Source organism: Natator depressus, chromosome 3 (genome assembly GCF_965152275.1).
Source record: "Natator depressus isolate rNatDep1 chromosome 3, rNatDep2.hap1, whole genome shotgun sequence".
NCBI classification, from domain to species: domain Eukaryota; kingdom Metazoa; phylum Chordata; order Testudines; family Cheloniidae; genus Natator; species Natator depressus.
Genome location: NC_134236.1, coordinates 134,721,712 through 134,745,758, shown reverse-complemented (window position 1 = coordinate 134,745,758; position 24,047 = coordinate 134,721,712). Strand labels below are relative to the sequence as shown.

The 24,047-nt window shown below is 41.3% G+C and overlaps 1 protein-coding gene across 1 annotated transcript in view; it reads left to right on the top strand.

Moving 5' to 3' along the window:
• NID1 (nidogen 1) overlaps window positions 1–24,047 on the top strand; it is an 80,766-nt gene that overhangs the window by 16,048 nt on the left and 40,671 nt on the right. The window contains exons 4-10 of the mRNA XM_074948887.1: window positions 474–913; window positions 2,314–2,463; window positions 6,857–7,108; window positions 10,562–10,762; window positions 12,688–12,933; window positions 14,228–14,371; window positions 18,641–18,769. Coding sequence (XP_074804988.1) covers window positions 474–913; window positions 2,314–2,463; window positions 6,857–7,108; window positions 10,562–10,762; window positions 12,688–12,933; window positions 14,228–14,371; window positions 18,641–18,769 — 1,562 coding nt within the window. The remainder of the gene's footprint in view (window positions 1–473; window positions 914–2,313; window positions 2,464–6,856; window positions 7,109–10,561; window positions 10,763–12,687; window positions 12,934–14,227; window positions 14,372–18,640; window positions 18,770–24,047) is intronic.

Below are 24,047 nucleotides of genomic sequence, written 5' to 3'. Positions count from 1 at the left end.
CCTATCCAACGCCCCCGTTCTCCGTCCCCTGACTGCCCCGCCCCCAGAACCTCCGAACCATCCAACTCCCCCTGTTCAATGACCACTCCCTGAGACCCTCTGCCCCATATCTAACCCCTCGGCCCTGGCCCGGCACCCTAAACACGCCTCTCAGAGCAGCGTGTTGGAGCCAGACACGCTGACATGCTGATTTGCCGGAGCGCGTAGCCCCGCCCCCCAGAGTGCTGCTTTACTGCGTTATATCCAAATTCGTGTTATATCGTGTCGCGTTATATCGGGGTAGAGGTGTACTATCCAAAATTTTAGCCATGTACGCTAAGCTGTATTTTGTATAGGTATGATAATTCATCCAATTTGTAGTTGTATTTATCAATGGAGTCTAGAATCAAATATGTAGTGTTTTTCATATAGAATTTCTATTTATTGTTAAGTTACCTGACCCCTTATTTAGTGTGGTTGTTCTCTCTTTCTAGGAGCAGCAATTCTGGAAGGAAAGGAATCTGGGTTTTTGAGATTGGTAGCTCATCTAGTAGTATTGTGCCTGCCAAAATCAGCAACAGTCCAGAATTTGGTGATGATGAACAGTATCAAGGGGTGACCTCAAAACCAGCTGTATTGCACCATGACTCAGTTGAAATAAGCCAGCAACAAGTACCATATGATGTTCCCAGCAGAAGAGGGGATCAACAACATATTGCATATAGAATTCCTCAGTCAGCTTCAGAAGATGACTTACAACCACACCACAAAGCTATAACAACAGAGACACCTCCAAGAGAGTCCTCTTTCAATCAACAGCCAGAACTCTCAACTGGGAAAACGCCGCCTCAGTTTCAGGTCCACCAGTTCCCTCAGCAGTATCCTCAGGTTATAGATGTGGAAGATATTGAAGATATTGAGGATACTGGGATTGGTAAGGTCATTTATACTGTTTTAGGTTATATTAGGGTTGGCACCTGAGTTTCCCGCTTCCACCTCATTCTCCCACCCCAGCACCCCACTGTGGCTTCCATTTTGTCCTGAGACCAGCCTCCTCTATCCCCCTTATCCCTTTGTTTTCCGCTTCCCCCATCATGGGAGTATGTCGATGAAAGATCTGTATGGGCAGTGTGGGCTGCATGAAAAGTAGATTTATTTAAGGAGTGCTCTCTAAGCTGCTCGATATAGCCTATTTTCCCCTCAGAATGGCTTCCCACTGCATCCTCCATCCCAAATTGGCTCTTTCTTTTTGATTTGCCCTTAGACCTCTGAAATTCCAGACAGATCTGTTTAGTTTTGGCAATGTTAGGGGGACGTATGGAAAGTTTTAAGTCCAATTGTAATACTTGACCACAAACATGTATGGCCAGTTGTGCTTACCACAGACTTGTCCCTCAATGGGTCTGTTCTCAGTAGCTTGAAGGATCGAATGCTGTGGAGAGACTAATGTCTCTGTGGAATAAGTGTGTTAATACTTCTGAAGGGCAATATAGTCTCAAAGGTATCTCTGTCTTAACAACATTTTTTATCCAAGTTGTTTTGGTTATTATGGTTGTTAAAGTAATGACCTGCATTTTAACTGTTGCAATATGTTGCTGCACTTAGTAAGGATTGTGTATGTATGATACAGACTGTTTTCACAGAAATATAACTTTATAAACTCTTTATAGAACACAGATGACTTGATAAAGTCAGAGAACCCTGAGCCACCACTACAAAAGGCTATGTGCAATTTAGGATTCCCTGGTTTTGTGTGTTTAAAAGCTCTGTACTAGCAATGCTACTTGTTGAGGCAATGAATATAGCAAATGTGAAGCCAAGTGCGACACAGAATAATTATTTGAATGACAGGACTCAGAATGTTCCCTGACGTCAGACATGAGGATTGTTATATCTGTGAGCTTGGAAGAGCACAGGTGTGGGTTTTGACAGTGTCCCTTCTGGGCTGTCCCTTCTGGTGTGGGCTGGAAACCAGAACCTTGAGAAACTTTCCCCATGTTTAGCTTAAGGACCAGACTGACATCTGGCATTAATTGGTGTACTTCCATTGACATAACTTAAGACAGTAGAGCTCGACTGATTTACTGCAGCTGAGGATCTGGCCCAGTACCTTTTACTAGAATATTTGGGCAAATTAGTTATATATTGCAAGGCAAGCAAAAATCTATTGTAGTCGTTTGCCTTTCCCAAAAGCTGATCAAATGGGCACAATGAAATTCTGAAGCTAACTCAGAATTGTGTTGTGTTCTAGTTGGCCCTATTGTGAATCTTTATGGATGTTATGGTTGTAATGTAATATGCAGAATATTAATTGGTTGGTCTTTCTTCCTGCAGTGTTCCGTTACCATACGGATGTCCAACAGACCTGTGCTAACAACCGTCATCAGTGTTCCGTTCATGCTGTTTGCAGAGACTATCCAAACGGGTATTGTTGCAGTTGTATTGCTGGTTACAAAGGAAATGGCAGGCAATGTGTAGCAGAAGGTAATTTAATTTTTCAAAACTAAATAGTTGTACTAACATTTTGTATGAGACATTTAACATTGTAATACGGTTATATGGATAAATAGGCAATTGATTTTTTAAAATCCTCTTTAGTATAGAATGGGATGAGGTGGCTGCATTTAAATGTTTTTGTAAGTACTAGTTGAAAATTATGAGTTAAGTAAAACTCCTTAAACGATCTTGAAAAATCTTAATCTTGTGTATTTATTTGAAAGCCATACAGAAACTAAGTTTAAGTGGACACATAATAAAGAACGTATCCATGATGAAGATGAAAATGTAACTTAACATGGAGAAAGCATTGCTTTTTAGAACCTAGGGTCACAGTTGAAGTGCTTTCATACCACTGTCAATAGCACTGACTGCCTATTTGTTTTGCATAATAGTCTACTACTGACAAGAAAACCACATTGTCCGCACAATTGCAGACACTGATTCTAAGAGGGCAAGTCTCTGCTTGGAAGGAGCTTCTTAAAACAGACTTTTGCTTACACAATTACCATTTTTGTCTGCAGTAGAGTTAGCAACTATGCTTTAGAGAATTATGTCAGGGAAGGACAGCTAGGGATCTTCAAAGGGTTTGTGCAACCCAAAGTCCTTTTTCTGCCTGACAGCTCTGCCACAGAGCTCCTCCGGGGAGACTACACTGGGGCCCATCGAGAACAAATTCCATCCTCCTCCTCCAAAGAACATTCAGTGGGTGGAGGAGGAAAAGGAAGGAAAACCCCTTAAAACAATTGAAAGGCAGCAAACACAGATCCTGGTTCAGAATGAAAGAGTAAGAAAGCTGACTTTGCGAGAGACTTTTTTTTTATTATTTTAATCTTGCTGGGCTTATGCATTGGGCCATATGCCTTCTGTCTAAATAGGGCACATAAATGGGCAGTTGTCTTGTCAATTTTTGGCCTCACTTCAGATTTTCGGAATAATTTGTTTCCTTAGACCATTAGTTGAGAGGAGATACATGGCCTCAAGAAGTCTCGCTTCACTAATCTACAGTAAAGTGTTGTATCTTACTACAAGAAGTCGCACTGTGTTCCTTGGGAACATTCCTGAGACTTTATTAGACCAACACAGATGAGGCTAACAGTACTGCGGTGAGGTTCTCTCTCTCATCCTGCTGGCTATCGAGTGTAGGCGCTCAGTAATGATGAGGCATTCCTCTTTTATAGGGTTATTGCAATGCGCACTGCTCTATAGTGGAAGCCTTTTTGAAAAACATTCGCCCCACTAACGTGAATGCTGACACTGAGTGCAAGACTGGTCCAAAATGGATGGAAGTTACGCTTCCTAATATTTATTGTTACCCTTCCTAATATTTATTGCTTGGAAAAGTACATTTTTCCATATAGTTATGGGGTGAAGAAAATATGTAAACGGCTGTCTGGAACATACGTCTACTGAAATAAACAATTAACAACCTAATGCCCTCAGTGTCTAGTCTAGTTCTCTCTCCCCTTTCGATGTAAACAGGAAGCAGACAAACTGGGAAGTGTTGGATATCTGTAAATTTCACATATAAGCAAATGGGAATACTGCAGTCTTTGGCAGCCCACTTCTTAAAATGTAATGAATATTCTTCAGGAAACTTAGTGACTTTAAGTACTGTGCATTTAGGAAACCAGGGATTTGTTTGTTTGTAGAGCTCTTATGATTGTATGCTGGACAGCTTTGTTACCAAAGCTTTTATTCTAGAGTTGACACCTTAACACTTCATTTTTTCAAATGGGCTGTGGCAGCGGAGAGCACCCAGCTTCTGCGAGCCGGACACATCACAGCTCACACAGAGCTTCCACGCTACTCAGCAGCCTCCCCAGACGTTAGACATTGAGCACAGAGGCTAGAACAGCCTGTTATATGTGACACCTTAGCCACTACCGACCAGTGTTTGTATCTGAATTCTTAGTTTATGGGGCTTTGTGTGGAGAAAAATAATTGAAGGCTGCTTGGGCACCCTCAGTCCCAAAGCATAGGTTGAAGGCATTGGCGGGTGACTTTTTACCATTGCAGCCAAGGTGACACTTTGAATAATACACTGAATAGTTTAAAACTACTCCATTTTGTAATGGAGGTAAATATAAGAAATTACACAAGCTTTTCAGCTATGCTTGCTAGGACAGCTGAACATCTAAAGGAAAACTAGACCTTGGTTACTCTTTGAATTTCGTAGACCTGCAAAGTTCAGGGGGTGGCCCATCTCTAGAAAGAAACTTCTTTAAAAGCGATGCACAATCTGACTTTTACTACTGGAGTCAAAGTATGACTCCAGTTTCTCTGACTTTTTCAGCTCCTATAGCAAATATCTAAGCTGCTTGATTTTGTTGGCTCTGTATTTAAACATGCTCGTGTGAGATCCGAAAAGGAATTTCTTACGTATACACTTGTAATCCTTCTAGTGACTCAATCTGTACATGCATTTTGGCTGTTAAGTAACTGACTAAAAGCTTTCCTTGCTTTCCGGTTTTTACAAAAGGCAAAAATTGCACTTAACTCAGTGTTAGTTACAAATTTAAACCAATCCAGAGCAAGGAAAAATAAAAGATCTGAAACTAATGTAACTTGAACTTAATGCATGTACTTTAATACTACAGCACCCTAAATACTAATCCAGAATACTACCTCTGTGCAAAACTAGTGACGAATTGTATATGACAGAATTTTGAGGAAAGCTGAGGTATGAAAAATGTGGGACTATAATGGTACTCAGTGTCACCTTAAATACAGCGAAGCCTGCCGTGACCACAATAGGGACCATAAAAAAAATCTTGGTTGCTTAATGGAAGTAAACTTCAAATAAAGGAGGAGCAAATTTGTACTCTGTAGCTCTGAAGATACTTTAGCGCAGTGGTTTTCAAACTTTTTTTCTGGAGACTCAGTTGAAGAAAATTGTTGGTGCCCGCGACCCAACGGAGCTGGGGATGAGGGGTTTGGGCTGTGGGAGGGGCTCAGGGCTGGGGCAAAGGGTTGGGGTGCGGGCTGTGGGGTGGGGCTGGGAATGAGGGGTTCAGGGTTTGCGAGGGGGCTCTGGGTTGCAGGCTCTGGGGTGGGGCTGGGGATGAGGGGTTTGGGATGCAGGAGGGGTTCTGGGTTTGGGGGGGCTCAGGACTGGGGCAGGGGGTTGGGGTGTGGGAGGGAGTCAGGGCTCTGGGCTGAGGGTGCAGGCTCTGGGATGGGGCCGGGGATGAGGTGTTTGGGGTGCAGGAAGGGGTTCAGGGTTTGGAGGGGTCTCAGGGCTGGGGCAGGAGATTGGGGCGCAGGGTTGGGGCGTGGACTTACCTCCAGTGGCTCCTGGTCTGTGGCGCAGCTGGGGTGCAAAGGCAGGCTTACTGCCTGTCCTGGCACCGCGGCCAGCAGCAGGTCCGGCTCCGAGGCAGAGGCACGGAAGCGGCTCCGCACAGCTATTGCCCGCAGGCACCGCCTCCCCTCCCCCCCCAGCCAGTGGGAGTGCGGAGCCAGTGCGCAGGGTGGGGGCGGTCTGAGGAGCCCCGTGGTCCCCCTAGAAGCCTCACCCGTTGCTGGCTGCTTCTGAGTGCAGTGCGGTGTTGGAGGAGGTAGGCACTAGCCTGTCTTAGCTGGGCAGCAGCGCCGATGGGACTTTTAACGTCCCGGTCGGTGGTGCTGACCAGAGTCGCTAGGGTCCCTGGGTGCTGAGCAAGGCAATCGAGTGCCTTACATGCCGTGACCCCATTCTTGGTTGCGACCCAAACTTTGAAAAACACTGCTTTAGGGCAGACTCTGAAGGCAGGAATTTATATAATTAGGAGGTTTACTGTATGGCATTCAGATTTTACTGTATGGCATTCACTATTTGCAGATGCTACAACAGGGGTTCTCAAATTGGGGTTCGGGACCCCTCAGGGGGTCATGAGGTTATTACCTGGGGGGTCGCAAGCTGTCAGCTTCCAGTCCAAACCCCGCTTTGCCTCCAGCATTTATAATGGTGCTAAATATATTAAAAAGTTATTTTAATTTATAAGGGGATCACACTCAGAGGCTTGCTATGTAAATGGGGTCACCAGTACAGAAGTTTGAGAACCACTGTGCTTTCACAACACAGCTTGTTTATTCAACTATCTATCCCTGGGAAAAATGAAAAAGGACAAGATCTAATTATTGTAACTCTGCCCACTCTCTCTTTTTCATAGCAATGAAACTGTAATTGCCTATGCAACTTTACACCTCATTTGTAGGTGGCTTGTATGTCTAACTCTGTGAGCGTCTGTCTCTTGCCATGCATGTTGACACTAATTTTCTACTTTCTATTTGCACAAAATTAATACACTGATTAGAAAACGTAGCTCTGAACAATGTGTTAATTCTGTTTTTACTTTGTGAAATTCTTTACCTTACATTGGTGTTTTTGATTTACCAGGTTCTCCTCAGCGAGTGAATGGGAAAGTGAAAGGGAAAATCTTTGTAGGAAGTAACCCAGTTCCAGTTGTATTTGAGAACACTGACCTCCATTCTTACGTTGTGATGAACCATGGGCGAGCATACACTGCTATCAGCACTATTCCAGAGGTGCTGGGGTATTCTCTGCTTCCTCTTGCTTCTGTTGGAGGTATCATAGGATGGATGTTTGCTGTGGAGCAGCAAGGATATAGAAATGGATTCAGTATTACGGGTAACTTTTTTTTTATTAGAACTTGTTTAAAAGGCTGCTTTATACTTTTTTTGTGGCTTGAGGCAAGAGAACTGTTAAACTAGAATACTTGGAAGTAAATTATTAGAAAGATGCAGAAGCTCCCTGTTTCATGACTAGTATTGGTTGATTGGTGCTATATCAAACCTTCTGACCATTTCTTCTGCTGATATAATACAGATATCTGGAATTTTTACTTTGCACTAGGCACAAATGCCTAGTAGTCACCCAGAAACCCTGAGCACTGAGTCGAAGTGGATTAGCCAGTTCCCATTCAATGAACTGATGTTATCAGAAAGCAGGTGACCAAGTCTTTTGGGAGGCCTGGGTATACAGCACCTCTGAAAATTGGTCTGTGTGTGTTAACAGAGTAAAATTTTCTGTTGCCCCTTTTTTTTTTTTAGAGGTAAAAATGGATGGAATTTGAAATCAGCACTTGATACAGAGGCGTGAGCCAGGATCCTTTCTTTTTCTTACTTCACATTGTTGGAGTTTTCTCAGTGTCTCACGTGGTGGCTAGAACTTACTCTGAATTCACCAGCTTGTACAGATGCAGCAGCTTTTCAGTTGAGAACTCATAATATGTCTAGATGCAAATCCCTAGATAACTGAAAATCATGTCACTTAGCAAGACCAGGTGGATGAGGTCCGGGGCCCCATGGGTGTGGGGGCTGTGAGCCAGTTTCAAGGGATCCACCAAAACAAACCAGAGAGCAGGGCCAACATTAGACTCACTGGGGCCCAGGGCAAAAAGCTGAAGACCGAGCCCCGCCCCCCAGGGCAGAAGCCGAAGCCTGAGCAACTTAGCTTCGCGGGGGCCCCTTGTGGTGTGGGGCCCCGGGAAATTGCTCTGCTTACTAGCCCCTAATGCCAGCCCTGGCTTTTAATCTACTGGATACGCAGAAAAACAGTTGTTGTGGTGCAGGTGGGCCGTGGAGTTTTCATAGCAGTCGGGGGGGGGGGGGGGGACTAAGAAAGAAAAAGGTTAAGAACCTCTGTTTTATTGAACCAGCTTCTGTTGGTGAGAGTGACAAGCTTTCGAACTTACACAGAGCTCTTCTACAGGTTTGGAAATTCCAGATTAAAAAGATATTACCTCACCCACCCCGTCTCTCTAATATCCTGGGACCAACATCCTGGCTACAACACCACAATCACATCACTTGAAAGATAAATTTCCCTCGACTTGCATCTTTAATTTGTTCCTTCTTAATACAGCTGGCTATTTGGCAGTTGTGTAAATAGTCATAAAAATGTAAATGGCTCTTAATTCAATAAATCACAACTGTTGCAAAGTGTGGAGAATCTTTCAGCATAGGGAAACCTTTATATTACAGAACTAGCATAAAAAGATGCTCCTCCCCACTAAATAGTAAAGACTTAAATCTGTAGAGTCATTTTTAAATTATACTTGTACACAAATTTATAAAATTTAAAATGCTAATGAAAGCAATGGGTCTTGTTGTACCCTAGTATGGCAACAAAGCTGGCCTTGAGACACTTGAAAGAAGCAGCTAACAAGCAACAAGGTAGAAAGGAAACACCCTCAAATGAAAGTTCGGTTTAAATGTTTTGGTGTCCTCAAAAATTCAGTATTTACATTTGTTCCTTTGCAACAGCTGCTGCCTGCTGACATTGCCTAAAATGTGGTGAGATTTTTGTTTATGATACCACATGAAAAGAGTCCTGAGCTTTCTCAGACTGTACACTTTTGCTGATGTTTAATATTATCCTAGTCTATCAATGTGCTATGGGGAGGCTGTCCTTCTAATGACAGGAGAATTAGAGCCAGAGGACCCGTTCCTGAGAGGTGCTGAGCACCTGCACCTCCCTGCAACTGAAATGTTTGGTAGCCACTTCAAGTCTCTTGGTAGTTATCCCTAAATGGGGAAACCTGTTTTTTCCCCTCTGATTACTGTAAAATCATTTGGGGGCATATTTATTGCCTTGTATAGAGAAATCTTTTAAGTAAGGCACCAAATAAGGTGTATAACACAAAGGGTGGGATTTTCAAAACTCCCAAAGTTTTTTAGGAATACAAGTCCCCCTGAATTTCAGTACGAATTGTGCTTCTAAGTGAGTTTGGGATTTTTGAAAATCCCACCTGTAAACAAAAATACAACACAATGAGATGAAAGCAGAATTCGAGCCTGAAAGGTGAACTTTTTACCTGCCAAGACTGGAGTGCAAGGATCTGTGTTTTCTCCTACAACAGCAAAAAGACTTTCAACCCAGATTCTCTGCTTTGCTCAGCTTTTGCTTGACACAAAAAAGATGTGGGGTTATTGGGGAGCCAGTTACAGCACCCTGATTATCAGGGTATAGCTGTGCTGAGTCACCATGTAAGTTAGCTATTTCAGTTGCTTATAGTCCCAAATGAACTATATGCTAGCTCTGTCCTGGCTAAGCTCCCTCCTTGTGCCTCTGTGCTGGGCTGGCTATACAGCCACTGATAGCTAAAAGGTCCCCATGCTGGGGGTATTCTCAGCTAGATGGATTTGGCTGCTTTTGAGCACCTGCAAAGAAGAGGCCAGATTGCAATGAAAATCTGGCCCTATGAATACCTAAAACATATTAGGCTTTAGGTGCTAATGATATCACCAGGGGAAATGCTGCAGGGGAAGTGCAGAACCTTCAACTGCAGTTTTGGCAGGCAAGTGAGAGATTCACTGATTTTTGTTAAAATTCCTATACATTTCAGAAATATTTCTGTAATTCAATTCTACATATAACTAGAGATGGGCCTGAATTTCTGGATTGATTCAAATTCTCAGACCCATCTGTGAATATAACCTGATTTAGAGTTTATGCATTTTTTTAATTTGATGCTTTACAGTTCTGTGGTACAAATTTTGTCAGCCTCATCAGTATGTTAATTGAATATAGAATTTTTTTCTTGTTTTTTTGTGTATTTATTTATTTATTTATTTATTGACTTCCTGGAAGCTAGTTCAGGAATTTATAATGTGCATTTCAATTTTTTTAAAATTTGGGACCAGAAATGTTCTGTCTGTTTTAAATCAGTGTTCTCTTAATAGAGATATTTTCTCTAAAGAATAAAACCACTTTTTCAACTATAGCACACATGATAAGACTTACTATTGTATATTTTGGCTCTGCCTCAACTCTTCTCTTGATCTGAAACCTTCTCTTCTGCCTTATTTACAGTTCAAAATGTTTAGTACATAAAAGTCTGGGTTCTTTTACTATACTCAGTGATAGTGTGTCAATGGCAATTTCTAGAACAATAATTTTTCCCTTATATGGAAAAAAAACCGTGAACTATTAGAAGATCTTGCATAATAGCTTGGAGAAAATATTTGCTTTTTTTTGTTTGTTTATTCTTTTTTCTTTTTTTGTTTTGAAGGGTTGTGGGCAACAATTTGACTAGATGGATTCAAACTTAGTCATGGTTTGCCTAATCTTGATTTTTAGGTGGTGAGTTTACACGGCAAGCTGAAGTTACCTTCCTTGGCAGTAATGAGAAGTTGGTTATCAAGCAAAAGTTCAGTGGAATCGATGAACATGGTCATCTTACAATCAGCACAGAAATGGAGGGCAAAGTACCCGAGATCCCATTTGGTGCATCAGTTCACATAGAACCATACAATGAGCTCTATCACTCTTCTAGTTCTGGTAAGAAGCAACATGAATTAATGGAGGTGATTATCAACCATATTCATCAGAAGAGAAAATAAGAATCTGAAAAAACATTGCCTGTTACATAGGTTCATACCAGTTTTCAGTGTAGAGTTTACTACCATATACTTGTTCTTTGGCTCTTTGGAACAACTCAGTGAGAATGTTTTAATAACCTTTATCTCTGAAAATTGCATGTTCTTGGTCTCTTATGTGAGGTTTTGAATTTTTTTTTAATTATGTGGTGTCAAAAAATGCTGGACTGACAACTCTAGAGACACTGAAGGGGCCTTTCTTTTATCTACAAAACTGATGCAGTGTAGACAGCAACAGTGAAAATTTCCTGCATTGCTTACTAATGTTTCAGTTTTGATCTAGAGGGCTCAAGAGGAGAGGGTAATTTGGTTTTTCATCCTATTCTGTCCTTGGTCTGTTTTCTAAGCCCTGGTCTACAATGGGGGCGGAAGGGGGGTGGGAGATCGGTCTAAGTTACGCAACTTCAGCTACGTGAATAATGTAGCTGAAGTCAACGTACTTAGACCTACTCACCGTGGTGTCTTCACTATGGTGAGTCGACTGCTGCCGCTCCCCCGTCGACTCCGCCTGTGCCTCTCGCGGTGGTAGAGTACAGGAGTCGACAGGAGAGCCCTCGGGGGTCGATTTATCGCGTCTAGACTAGATGTGATAAATTGACCACTGCTAGATGGATCACTGCCCGCCGATTCAGCAGGTAGTGTAGACATACCCTAAGACTACCATTAACTGTACGTATTGCTGTGAGGCTTTTTGCAATGCTCCACTAGGAACTGGACTGAGACGTACGTATCAGTTCACATAGGTCAATTACCAGTTATCTGGTAGTAACAACTATCTGTCACTGTGACTTGGGCAGGATATGAATGAGCAACGTGGAAGCAAGAGGCTGTTTAGCCCATTTCCAGTTCCTTGTGCCACCCCATCTCCGCGTCTCTCTTCCTTCAAGAAACTGCAGAAATATGTATCTGCTAAATTAGACCTCACATAATCATAAACAGCTGCTTATTTCACCAATGATAGTGCCATCCTATTTACTTAGCTTGACACGCCTTGAAGAAGCTTATAGCATACTGGACTTGTCTGAATAATGGGCTGCCAGATAGCAGGTATTCACCTTTTTGGCCTAAATCCTGTGAGCAGATCCATGCAGGTGGTGCCCTGTATCCATTTAGAGCTCAACTGACTTCAGAGGGGGTTGGGCATTACAGTTAATCCAGGCAGACCTTCTTGAAGGATCATGGCCTTGGTCTCTTTTTCACCATACAGAAAACTGCTATGGAACTTGCAGATTTGATAGTTCTTATATTTTATTCAGGATTTTGTCGGAAAATCGAGATAACACATTGAAATGAACAAAGAGCAAGTGTTTTGGGTATTAGTGGCTGCTGTTCTTTTTAGATTTTTTGAACATTCAGTGACTTGTTTTGGTGAACTTGCATAACAAGTTTCTTAAACTGAATTTGCCTTTTCTCCATGTCTTACCAACCATACAAATTTGCTAAATTATGTTTAGATAAATAGTTAGCACATTGTTTGAAACTCTGATACATGAAAACAAAAGGCAGGCCAAATCAAGTGAAATTTCCTCCTTTTGAATAGAGAAACATGGCAGTGCTTTCAGGGCTGGCTCTAGGTTTTTTGCCGCCCCAAGCGGAATGCAGCCGAAGCCAAAAAAAAGGGCCGGAGTGCTGCCAAAGCCAAAAAAAAAAAGGGGGGGGAGGGAGGCTTGGTTTACTGGTGCCTAGAGCCGGCCCTGAGTGCTTTATAGCTGCTTGTCTGTAAAATTCTGTTTAATACTACCTTGCTTTGATCCATGTCTGCAGATGGAAATGGGCTTTGTACTCTCCCTTTCCTCTCTTATCCATGTGGTATTTATTGTATTTCAGTGATCACATCATCTTCTACCAGGGAGTACACAGTGACAGAACCAGAACGAGATGGGATTTCTCCCTCCTACACTGTAGCCTACCAGTGGCGACAGACCATCTCATTTGACGAATGCATTCACGATGACTCACATCACGCTATTTCTGCCACACAGCAACTATCAGTAGACAGTGTCTTTGTCCTGTATAATAGGGATGAACAAATTCTGCGATATGCTATGAGCAACTCAATTGGCCCAGTCAGTGGTACGTATATGATAATTCTTCAATTCCTCTTTTGGGGCTTGGATTGTGGGAGATAAACTCCTTCATATTTGACTTTGTATTAGCTGGATGTTAATGAAATAGATTATATAGCTGCGTTACTTACCTGGAATTAAAAATGCCTATGGACCTTTCTTAAAAAAGGTCCAAAAATACTTCTTGTAAATTGAGCACCTAACTCCTATTGAATTTAAGTGGGATTTGAGTGCCTAACTCGTAGGCTACTTGGAAAATACCAGTATGAATCTTTTCCTTACTAATACATCCATGGAGAATTTTCATTTACCTCATGTACTTTTATCTTTTAAACGAATAACAGTTCTGTCGTCAATGAATCCCTTTTTATACTGTATGGGAGCACAAACCCACTGCATCAAAAAACAACCCAGTACTAGAATGAATCATGTGCCATTAAACAGAAGCTAGTTTCTAAGAGCCATCTTTCAGCCAGTCATAGCATTTCATTTCTGGATGATGTGCAATAGCCAATTATACAAAATGTTTTATTTGAGTCAAATGATAAACTTGTTTGTGTGTGTTGGGTTTTCTTTTATTAATTTTGGTTTTGTTTCAATCTGACACTTATTTTAAAGGATATTTGTGCAAAGGTTGATAAGTCTGGGCAACCTTAATGACAAGTTAGTGAAATTCTTTTTTGCAGGAATTAAATTAGGTATGAATGAAGGAACAATTTAAAAATACAAACCAAGTGAGTACAGAAAGGAGTATGTTAGTTTTTGACAGCAAGGATACAGGTAGAAATAAGGCATCCCTAGCTACTTAAAAAAAGCACCCCAACCCAAACAAAACAATCTTATTTAGCAACTCAAGAGACTGGAAGGTAACTATACACGTGAATTGACTTAACCTTGCTTTTTAATTGTGTATATAATTTGCTTTGGGCTTTTCTGTGTAAAAGTGTCATCTGTATTGTTTTTATAATTTACCCATGTTCCTTTGTAAAAGTTCTTGGGAAGACCTTGTGCTGTCATATTTGAGGTAAAAGGCGTGACTGATAGTTGACCTGCATCTCAACTGTAGGAACCCCTCTCCCTGATGAGTCCAACTGGCACAAAACTGGCCCCCACACATACTGCAGGTGTAAGCAATCTCTCCTCAGTCTCTGCCTCAGTCCTCATGTTGCTGCAGGGATGGATTCAGACTTTAAACTTCCCTTTAAATAAGGGCTGTAAGAGACTAATGTTTGTCAGATAGTCACATTTAACTTGGCCTCATTTTAGCTTCTTCAGTGGTTAAATACAATCTCTTTGAACAGATGGTTCTGCTGATATCAGCCGAAATCCTTGCTACTCTGGAACCCATGGTTGTGACACCAATGCAGTATGTCGTCCAGGAACAGGAAATCAGTTCTCCTGTGAATGCTCTGTAGGCTTCCGTGGAGATGGACGTATTTGTTACGGTATGAGAAACATTTATGCATCAGAATAATGGCTTGTGTAGATTCTGCTTGCCATCGATGGAATATATTAACCCTCAGAACCGACCCTTTTGGCCTGGACTATTAAAACATGTCTTGAAAATCTTGCTATTGGAATATGGTTCTCTAAAGCTTTCTGAGGCAGAAATTCTTTCACTATGTGTTTTATATAGTGCCTAGCACAAAGAACCCTAAGGTTAACTGGAGCTTGAGTGCTATCATAGTATAAACAAATAATATTAAATATTTAAATAAGGTTTTTGCTTTTTTCCCACTATGAATTTATTCATAGTGGGGGAAGAAGACAGTTCAAAATAATTACACACATTTTTTCCTTGGTGAGCTTGTGTGTATATTAGAACTTTGTAATGACTGACAGAAATTTTGTAATATTTTTGCCTTTCAAAATCCCGAAAGTTTTTTTTGCTCTGCTACCAAACCTACATACACAGCATATTCCTAAAAGGATTGCTATTTTCTGCTCACAGACTACCTATAACAAATGTTACTATGGCCTTGATCAAAGCAGTTAATATTGAAATCAATAGCAGTCTTTCCACTATCTTCAAAAGACCCAATAAAATCCAATCTTTAGGTTATTTTTTGTACCAGGCTCAGTTAGTAATGGATTCCAGTTTGAAGATTTGTGTGAAGACCAAGTGAAATTTTACAATTTAAAGCACAGTTTTCCCAGTCCACAGAGTCTGGCCATACTCTGTTTATAATATGGTTGGGCCACAATTGAGGTAATTAATCATTGTTAAATTCATTTGTTTTGCTTGTCTAGTCTGAATCGGTATTCCTCTTGGTTTACTGGATCCCCTTATGCCATCTCAGCTGTTGCTGACTGGAAAAACTTGGACCAATAGCCAATGCTGTAAGAGCTTTTCTAGATTAAAAGTGCTGCTCTGTATATATGTTAATACTCCACAGGGTTGCTTTGCTTTTTTCAGATTTTATTGTGAAGCAACCTCAATTTAGCTGCTTATAAAAGAGGAAGCAGTTTTAATGAACTGTTTAAAACCTCAAAAAGAAAAGGAGTACTTGTGGCACCTTAGAGACTAACCAATTTATTTGAGCATAAGCTTTCGTGAGCTACAGCTCACTTCATCGGATGCATTCAGTGGAAAATACAGTGGGGAGATTTATATACACAGAGAACATGAAACAATGGGTGTTACCATACACACTGTAAGGAGAGTGATCAGGTAAGGTGAGCTATTACCAGCAGGAGAGCGGGGGCGGGGGGAAGGGGGAAACCTTTTGTAGTGCTAATCAAGGTGGGCCATTTGCAGCAGTTGACAAGAACGTCTGACAGGTTTCAGAGTAGCAGCCGTCTTAGTCTGTATCCGCAAAAAGAAAAGGAGTACATCACTTCATCGGATGCATTGTATCCAGACTCCAACGAGAGATTGCTGAACTGGAATTAATTTGCGAACTGGATACAATTAACTTAGGCTTGAATAAAGACTGGGAGTGGATGGGTCATTACACAAAGTAAAACTATTTCCCCATGTTTATTCCCTTCCCCCCCCCCCCCCCACTGTTCCTCAGATGTCCTTGTCAACTGCTGGAAATGGCGCACCTTGATTAAGCTCAGTACCAATGTGGACACAAGAACAAATGGATATAAATTGGCCACCAGGAAATTTAGACTAGAAATTAGACGAAGGTTTCTAACCATCAGAGGAGTGAAGTTTTGGAATAGCCTTCCAAGGGAAGCAGTGGGGGCAAAAGATCTATCTGGCTTTAAGATTAAACTCGATAAGTTTATGGAGGAGATGGTATGATGGGATAACATGGTTTTGGTAATTAAATATTCGTGGTAAATAGGCCCAATGGCCTGTGATGGGATATTAGATGGGGTGGGATCCGAGTTACCCAGGAAAGAATTTTCTGTAGTATCTGGCTGATGAATCTTGCCCATATGCTCAGGGTTTAGCTGATCGCCATATTTGGGGTCGGGAAGGAATTTTCCTCCAGGGCAGATTGGAAGAGGCCCTGGAGGTTTTTCGCCTTCCTCTGTAGCATGGGGCACAGGTCACTTGCTGGAGGATTCTCTGCTCCTTGAAGTCTTTAAACTACGATTTGAGGACTTCAATAGCACAGATATAGGTGTGAGGTTTTTTGCAGGAGTGGTGGGTGAAATTCTGTGGCCTGCGTTGTGCAGGAGGTCGGACTAGATGATCATAATGGTCCCTTCTGACCTAAATATCTATGAATCTATGAATCACTACAAAAGGTTCCCCCCCCCCCGCACCCCGCTCTCCTGCTGGTAATAGCTCACCTTACCTGATCACTCTCGTTACAGTGTGTATTTTTTCATGTTCTCTGTGTATATAAATCTCCCCACTGTATTTTCCACTGAATGCATCCAATGAAGTGAGCTGTAGCTCACAAAAGCTTATGCTCAAATAAATTTGTTAGTCTCTAAGGTGCCACAAGTCCTCCTTTTCTTTTTGCGGATACAAACTAACACGGCTGCTACTCTGAAACCTGTTTAAAACCTAACGCCCCCAGCTATGTCTCCACAAAGTCTTACTAAGAATCCTAGATGGGAGCACTGAACTCTTTGTACATGTAAAACACTAGTTTATGGATGTCTTGGGCTATGCAATGGATATAATTAGTAGTACATTATTTAGAAAAGGACATAGCTGTGGTACCTCAAATACTGCTTGTGATAAGTGTAGATAAATATTTATTTTTAACGTACTATCCAAAATCTTTGCAACTGTCTTGATTTTTTTTTTTAAGCCCAGGGCAACCTCTGTAAACAAGAGATAAAGAAAATTATCTAGGAGAGGGAAAATTATCACAAAGGTCTTTGGGTTACCCTTGCTTTTTGGCTCTGATAACATTTTCACTTCCAGAGACTATTAAATGTATAATTATTATGTAATTTTAAAAGTGTACCTCTCCTCCTTTTAGTTAAAAATTGAATATAGCTGTTTCATTAGAGCTACCTACTACCATAGAACCTGTATTTTGTTAGAGCACTCTAAATAATTTTGTAGAATGGGTAAAGAATTGGAATGTAAAGCCTCGTTTCAAATAGCCAGTTGCACTATCTTAGTATGTTTGGGAAAAATAGAAGCCATTGGAACCATCTTTTCAAGACTGGACTCTAAATAGAAGCAGTTCTGAAAAGAAGTCTGTTCTTCTCAGTTGTGTGGCATTCCTGTTGTCTAAAATCTCACATCTTAAGTATTTCACAGGACTCTGCAGTTTAATGTATGACTTACAGAGTAATAACTATTTTATACTTGGTAACTTCTCAGTGTAAAATATGTTATTAGTCTGACAAAGCTAAACTGTGATAATGTGTGTTTTGTTTGACTGACTCTCATAATTTAAAGGAGTACTTGTGGCACCTTAGAGACTAACAAATTTATTTGAGCATAAGCTTTCGTGAGCTACAGCTCACTTCCTTGGATGCTCACGAAAGCTTATGCTCAAATAAATTTGTTAGTCTCTAAGGTGCCACAAGTACTCCTTTTCTTTTTGCGAATACAGACTAACACGGCTGCTACTCTGAAACCTCTCATAATTTAGTCCCTCCTATGTATCCCAGGTCACATTAGAAATTCCATAGATGCCTACACTAGGGGTCCTCCTGGCTGGAGAGCTATAAAACATGATCATATAAAGCTTGGAATGCATGACTTACAGTTAAAGTTATGAATCAATATCACATCTGTACAGGTCCTCCACATGTTACATTTAGTTAAACTATAGTTGGTAGCTGCTATATGGCACAATTTAATAAAATATTAGTCCATTTTATTTTCTGAATGTGTACTCTCTGACAATTACATGCAATAAATTATTATGCATTAGTGTAGTTCTCCACAAGTAACAAGCCTCCAGCATAATCAGTGATGCTCATGCTGTACATAGCACATATATGAACAACAAAAGATATCATTTATTTTAAAATCTAACTTAAAGTTACAGCAGCAATTGTTGGTTGAATCCATATTGTACAATAATGATACACTTTACTGCTATAGCTTTGTGCAATCATGTCATCTTAGGAAAGGAACCTTTATTGGCCTGTGGAAAGTTCTTGAATGTCTCTTTGGAAATGTTAAAGAATAACAACACAACTAGTGTATGGATTGGTTTCTTAGATTAGTTTTATTAATCTATCTATTTATTTATTTATTGGTAGTTGCGTAATGCCCTTGTTTCCAGGATCCACATTGTTCACCCCTTTGTAATAACTAGAATCTTTGTTACACTCTCCAGATGTTGATGAGTGCTCAGAGCAACCGACAGTGTGTGGCAGCAATGCAGTCTGTAATAACCAGCCAGGAACTTTCCGATGTGAGTGTGTTGATGGCTATCAGTTTTCAGATGATGGACGGACTTGCGTGGGTAAGTTTAGTTCCAGATTTTCTTAAATCATTTACTAGCAGGTTTTGGGCAGTGTGGACCATTACACAGAGCACAGATGTGGGAGTCAGGTTTCGTGGGTTCTGTTTCTGATTCTTGCTGTTACTTTGGGCAAGTCACTTAAAGGTGACCTTCAAAGAATTTGTATAACATTAGGTGTGTGTCCTGTTTTCACAGTTTAAAGAGCCTTTTAGTACCCACTGCTTTTTCCTTGTGAAGATGCACTGTAATCAAGCCACCTCTCAATCATCTTTTTGATAAGCTAAACAGATTGAGCTCTCTAAGTCACTAGAAGGCATTTTCTCTAGCCCTTGAATAATGTTTGTCTCTTTCCTACAACCTTTCCAATTTTTAAATGTACTCTTTAAAATATGGATATCAAAATTGTACGCAGTATTCCAGTATCAGACTCACCAATGCTGTAAACAAAAATAAAGTCACCTTCCTATTCCCCTGTTTATACATCCAAGGATTGCATTAGACTTCAAAAAAGCAGACTTTAACAACTCTGAACTAGTAGGTAAGGTCCCATGGAAAGAAAATCTAAGAAAAAAAGGAATTCAGGAGAGCAGGCAGTTTCTCAAGAAGACAATATTAAAGGCACAACTGCATACTATCCCAATGCAAAGAAAAAGGAATAGTAAGAGGCTATTATGGATGCATTAGGATCTCTTGAATGACCTGAAAGTCAAAGAGAATCCTACCAAAAAAATGGAAACATGGACAAATTATGAAGGAGGAGTACAAATGAATAGCACAGGCATGTAGGCACAAAATCAAATCTGAAAGACTAAGGCACTAAATTAATTACACCTCGTAAGGGACATAAAAAGAGGCTTATAGAGCCTTGTACATCAGGAGCAATAGAAAGATGAAGGAAAATGTAGGTCCACTATGTAGCAGGAAAGGAGAGTGCATAACAAATTATATTAAGAAGGCTGAGGTGTTTAATGCTTAATTTGAGTTTAAAAAAAAATTGAGAACGGATACTTAAGATTAATATTAACAAGTGGGAAGGAACACAAACCAGCATAGGGAAAGAACAGGTGAAATAAGAATTAATTAAGCTAGATGTGTTCAAATTATCAGGACCTGATGAAATTCTCCCTAGGGTACATAAGGAACTAGCTGAAGCAATCTCAGAACCATGAGTGATTTATCATCAAAGACTTATGGAGGATGGGTGAGGTCCCAGAGGCCTGGAGAAGGACAAAAATAGAACCTGCATTTAAAAAAGGGAACAAAGAGGACCTGGGGAGTTATAGACCAGTTAACTTAACTTTTTGGTACTTGGAAAGATACTGAAACAAACCATTAAATAATTCATTTTTTAAGCACCAACAGGATAATAGGGTGATAAATAAATACATTTGTCAGGAACAAATCATGCCAAACCAACCTAGTTACCTTCTTTGACAGGTTTACTGGTTTAGTGGATGTGGGGGAAGCCATCAACATGATTTATCATGATTTAGTAAAGCTTTTAATGTCCCAAATGACATTCTCCTAAGCAAATTAGGGAAATGTGGTCTAGATGAGATTATTATAAAATGAGTGCACAACTATATTCAGAGTAGTTGTCAATGTTTCACTGTCACTCTAGGAGGACATATCTAGTGGGGTCTTGCAGGGGTCAGTCCTGCATCCAGTACTAGTCAATATTTTCATTAATGATTTGGATAATGGAATAGAGAATGTGCTTATAAAATTTGCAGGTGACACCAAGCTGGGAGGGGTTGCAAGCACTTTGGAGGACAGGCTCAGAAATCAAAACGACCTTGACAAATTGGAGAATTGGTCTGAAATCAACAAGATGACATTCAGTAAAGAAAAGTCCAAAGTACTACACTTGCCAAGGAAAAATCAAATGCAGAAAATGGGGGATAGCTATTTAGGTAGTACAATAGAAAAGGATCTGGAAGGTGTGGTGGATCACAGACTGAATATGATTAAGGACTTTTTTGTTTTCAATTTTCATTATTTAAATTTTCCAGGTTTTGTCAGGTTTTATTTAAAAAAATTAAAAACAGGATAAAATTTATAAAAAACTAAAATGTAGGGCAGGGAGAGGTGAGGAACGGAGGAGTGCCTGGTTGGGAGTATCCTCTGTTTGTCCATGTTGAATGTAATCAGTTGATGATCACAGGTCCCTAGCAACCACCAACTACTAGTCCAGTGAATAATTCATCTTTATCCATCATGATGAGGTCCAAAGCAGAGCTACCACATGTTGGATGCAGTATCTTTTTACGTTAGAAAATGATCATCTATGACTCTTAGAAAGACTGATGCTTTACTAGTACAATTCTCAGCTAAGTTGTCCTGAAGGCTGAATATAAATCTAAACAATGTGATTTTAAAATTGGCTGTCTTCAGATCTCAGCTGTTTCATACTTGCCTATTACTTTCAGCTGTGGATTCCAAACATAATTGGTGTTCATAGTTGTAAAGGGGGAAAAATTAAAATGAACAGTTACTAACATGCCATCTCATTTCACAATGTCTTCAAATTTAAGGCCGGTCAGTCTTAACTCCAGTTTTAAACTGTCCCTTTGTGTTGCTCCTACTTCTGAGCATGTGCTGACAAGCTTTCTGTTTGCTGTTTCTGAGAGCTGGACTGCATTGTTGGGGTCCTGAAGTGAGCTGGCTGCAGCAGGGTTGCCGCAACAGGAGGGGCCAGGGGGCCATGGTCCCTCCCACTTTTTACCTGCCATAAGGGCAAGCGACGGGTGGGGGGGAAGGGGCGGAGAGGAGTGAGCAGGGGGCACGCCCAGGGGGAAGAGGCAGTGCCAGAGTGGGGCCTCAGAGGAAGGGGTGGTGCAAGGGAAGGGCTTGGGGAGAAGGGGCGGAACAGTGGTGAGGCCTCAGGAAGAGGTGGTGTGAGGGTAGGGGCTCCAGGAGAAGGGGCAGCACGGGGGGATGGGGCCATGGTTCAGGCACCATTGGCCCCCCGTCTTTTATGGACCTTATGCTGCTCCTGGGCTGCAGTCCATGTGGGGAGCATGGAATAGGGAGTCCACATTCTCTGAGTAGGACCCAAATACCTATGTTCAAAAGGCCCACCTTCTACCCTTGTATTATGCCATTTATGAAACTAGATTTCAACACTGTTGGAAATTCCTTCTGATTTGCGATTAGAAAAGACAATTGTTCCACACCTTTCCTTCCCAAAAAAGGATCTACGGGTAGAAAGAGGGAGAATTCAGCTCTTTTTGCTCTCTTATATTTTAGTCCAGATAAGGGTCTACCTTCAGCTTGGTGTCAATCTATGTAACTCTCAGATTTATCATTTGGATAATGTAGTGTGCTGTTTAGAACTAGTCCCTACTAATGCTGTTGTGGACCAGTGCTGTGTGTAGGTTGGGAGTCTTGAAGTTCCTGTTGTAACTTGCTAAAAAGGAATTGTAACTGCAGAGCATTGGAGGGGAAAAACCATGCTAAATCCCTGCTTAAAAAGAAATCTAAGCCTCTAGGGTTTTGAGGAAATTTTATTGTTAGCTGTGTAATGTCAGGTGGCCTGTGAAAGCTTTAAATAAGTAACTTTATTGGCTCTGCCAAGTAACTTTTTATTAAATATTTCCTTTCTTACATATTTGTTGTTTCAACATCTGCTTGGTGGAAACCTGAATTTAAGAATATATAGTCAGGTGTTTCCTACTCTGGGCAAGTACAGGCTCACTACGTTTTTTTTTTCCTCACTCGCTCTCAGGCTTTTCCATGTACAGAAGTTCAACTTTTATAGTAACTGACTAAGTCTGAAGGTGCTTGTACAGAATGCATGTTTAAAGTGAATTTCTTTATGCACAGATTAATTTCCCATGTGGAATTTTCATCCTGTTTAATATCATATAGATGCAACTTGTCTAAAAATGCATGACACTCTTTTTGGACAGTCTTGTGAATATTGAATGATTTTAAAGGGCAAATGTGCCACCCTGCAGCTGGGCGGCAGGGGGACACGACTCCGCTAAAAGTAGCAGGGTGGGCACTGCTTGGGCTGTCGAGGGCCATATATGCCTGGGGACATACACACAGGCTTCAGGTGTGTCTTTGAAGCAGTGCCTCGCTGCCTGTGCTGCTGTTTGTACCCATGCAAAGAGGGCTACCTAGGTGTGTATGCTACACATCGCTGTAAGGAGTGTGTAATGTGGATGTACCTATAAAGTTTATCTTTTTAGCACTTCCGGTGACCAGCTCTGGCCAAATTCGTCCCTGATCTAATCCCGTTGACCCCCAGTTTGGCCCTTTCTTTCTGGCGGAGGCATTGCAAAGATAAACTCTGCAGTGTACAGGGCTGGAAGGAGAATGGAGAGTACTACGCTGATGAAAACAAATCCAGTGGCTCTCTTCTTCCCTTCCCCTTCCCCAGGGATGGAGAGTCAGCACTCTGCAAATCTAAGCACCAGAGTGGGTGTCTGTTGCCTTCTTTTGTGCTTCTGCAACTTGCTCTCTCAAGGCAGTGCTCCTACTCACCTTTAGCTCTTTCCTAGTGCTTGTATTAAGTGCATGTGGCATGAAACTCCCAAAATCTTGTGACCTATGCACATGTCAAGGTGACTGGAGTTGTCTCCGTTTTTACTGAATATTTTGGTTAGTTGCTGCGTAATACGTTGTCCCATTGACGATGCAGCCGGTAATATGGAGTTGGGCATAGGGCTGTTGATCAGCAGCTGTTGGTTCCCTCAGCGGTGGAGAAAAGGGTTGTAAATGGGTGCTGTGCTCCGATTATTGACTGCAGGGTCGGGAGGGTTTGGGGATAAACAGTCCAGAGTATAAAACCGGTGGTGGTTGTGGCTCTATGTTTAAACCTTACGTTCATAGAGAAACTAATCTAAATGATCCCAACTGTGTCAGTGCTTTTCTACCAGGGCTTTTCATGTGGAAAAGAAGAGAAAGTGACTCTCATCATAGATCTTGCTGTGGCAGCAGCTTTTACTGGTAGCATTGTAATCTATATGTCTGTACTGCCAAGAGAGAAGCAATCCAGACCTTGCTCTCCAGTCACCCTGTCCCTCCTAGAAAAGACCCCATGAAGGGCTAGCTCCTGGTGAGCACTCATGCCCCAGCTGTTAGAATGCTGCTGTGGCTGCAGGTGTTCCAGATTCAAATATTTCTGGGGACAGGGGGTTTCAAAATTTATTTTAATTCTTTTTTGCCTCTTCCCTTTCTCTTAGACACAACAAGTGGGAAACGGGGAGTTGTGGAGAGTGATAGAAGTAGTGTTGGGCGTGGAATAGCTGTTGTTACTGTAGGAAATGTG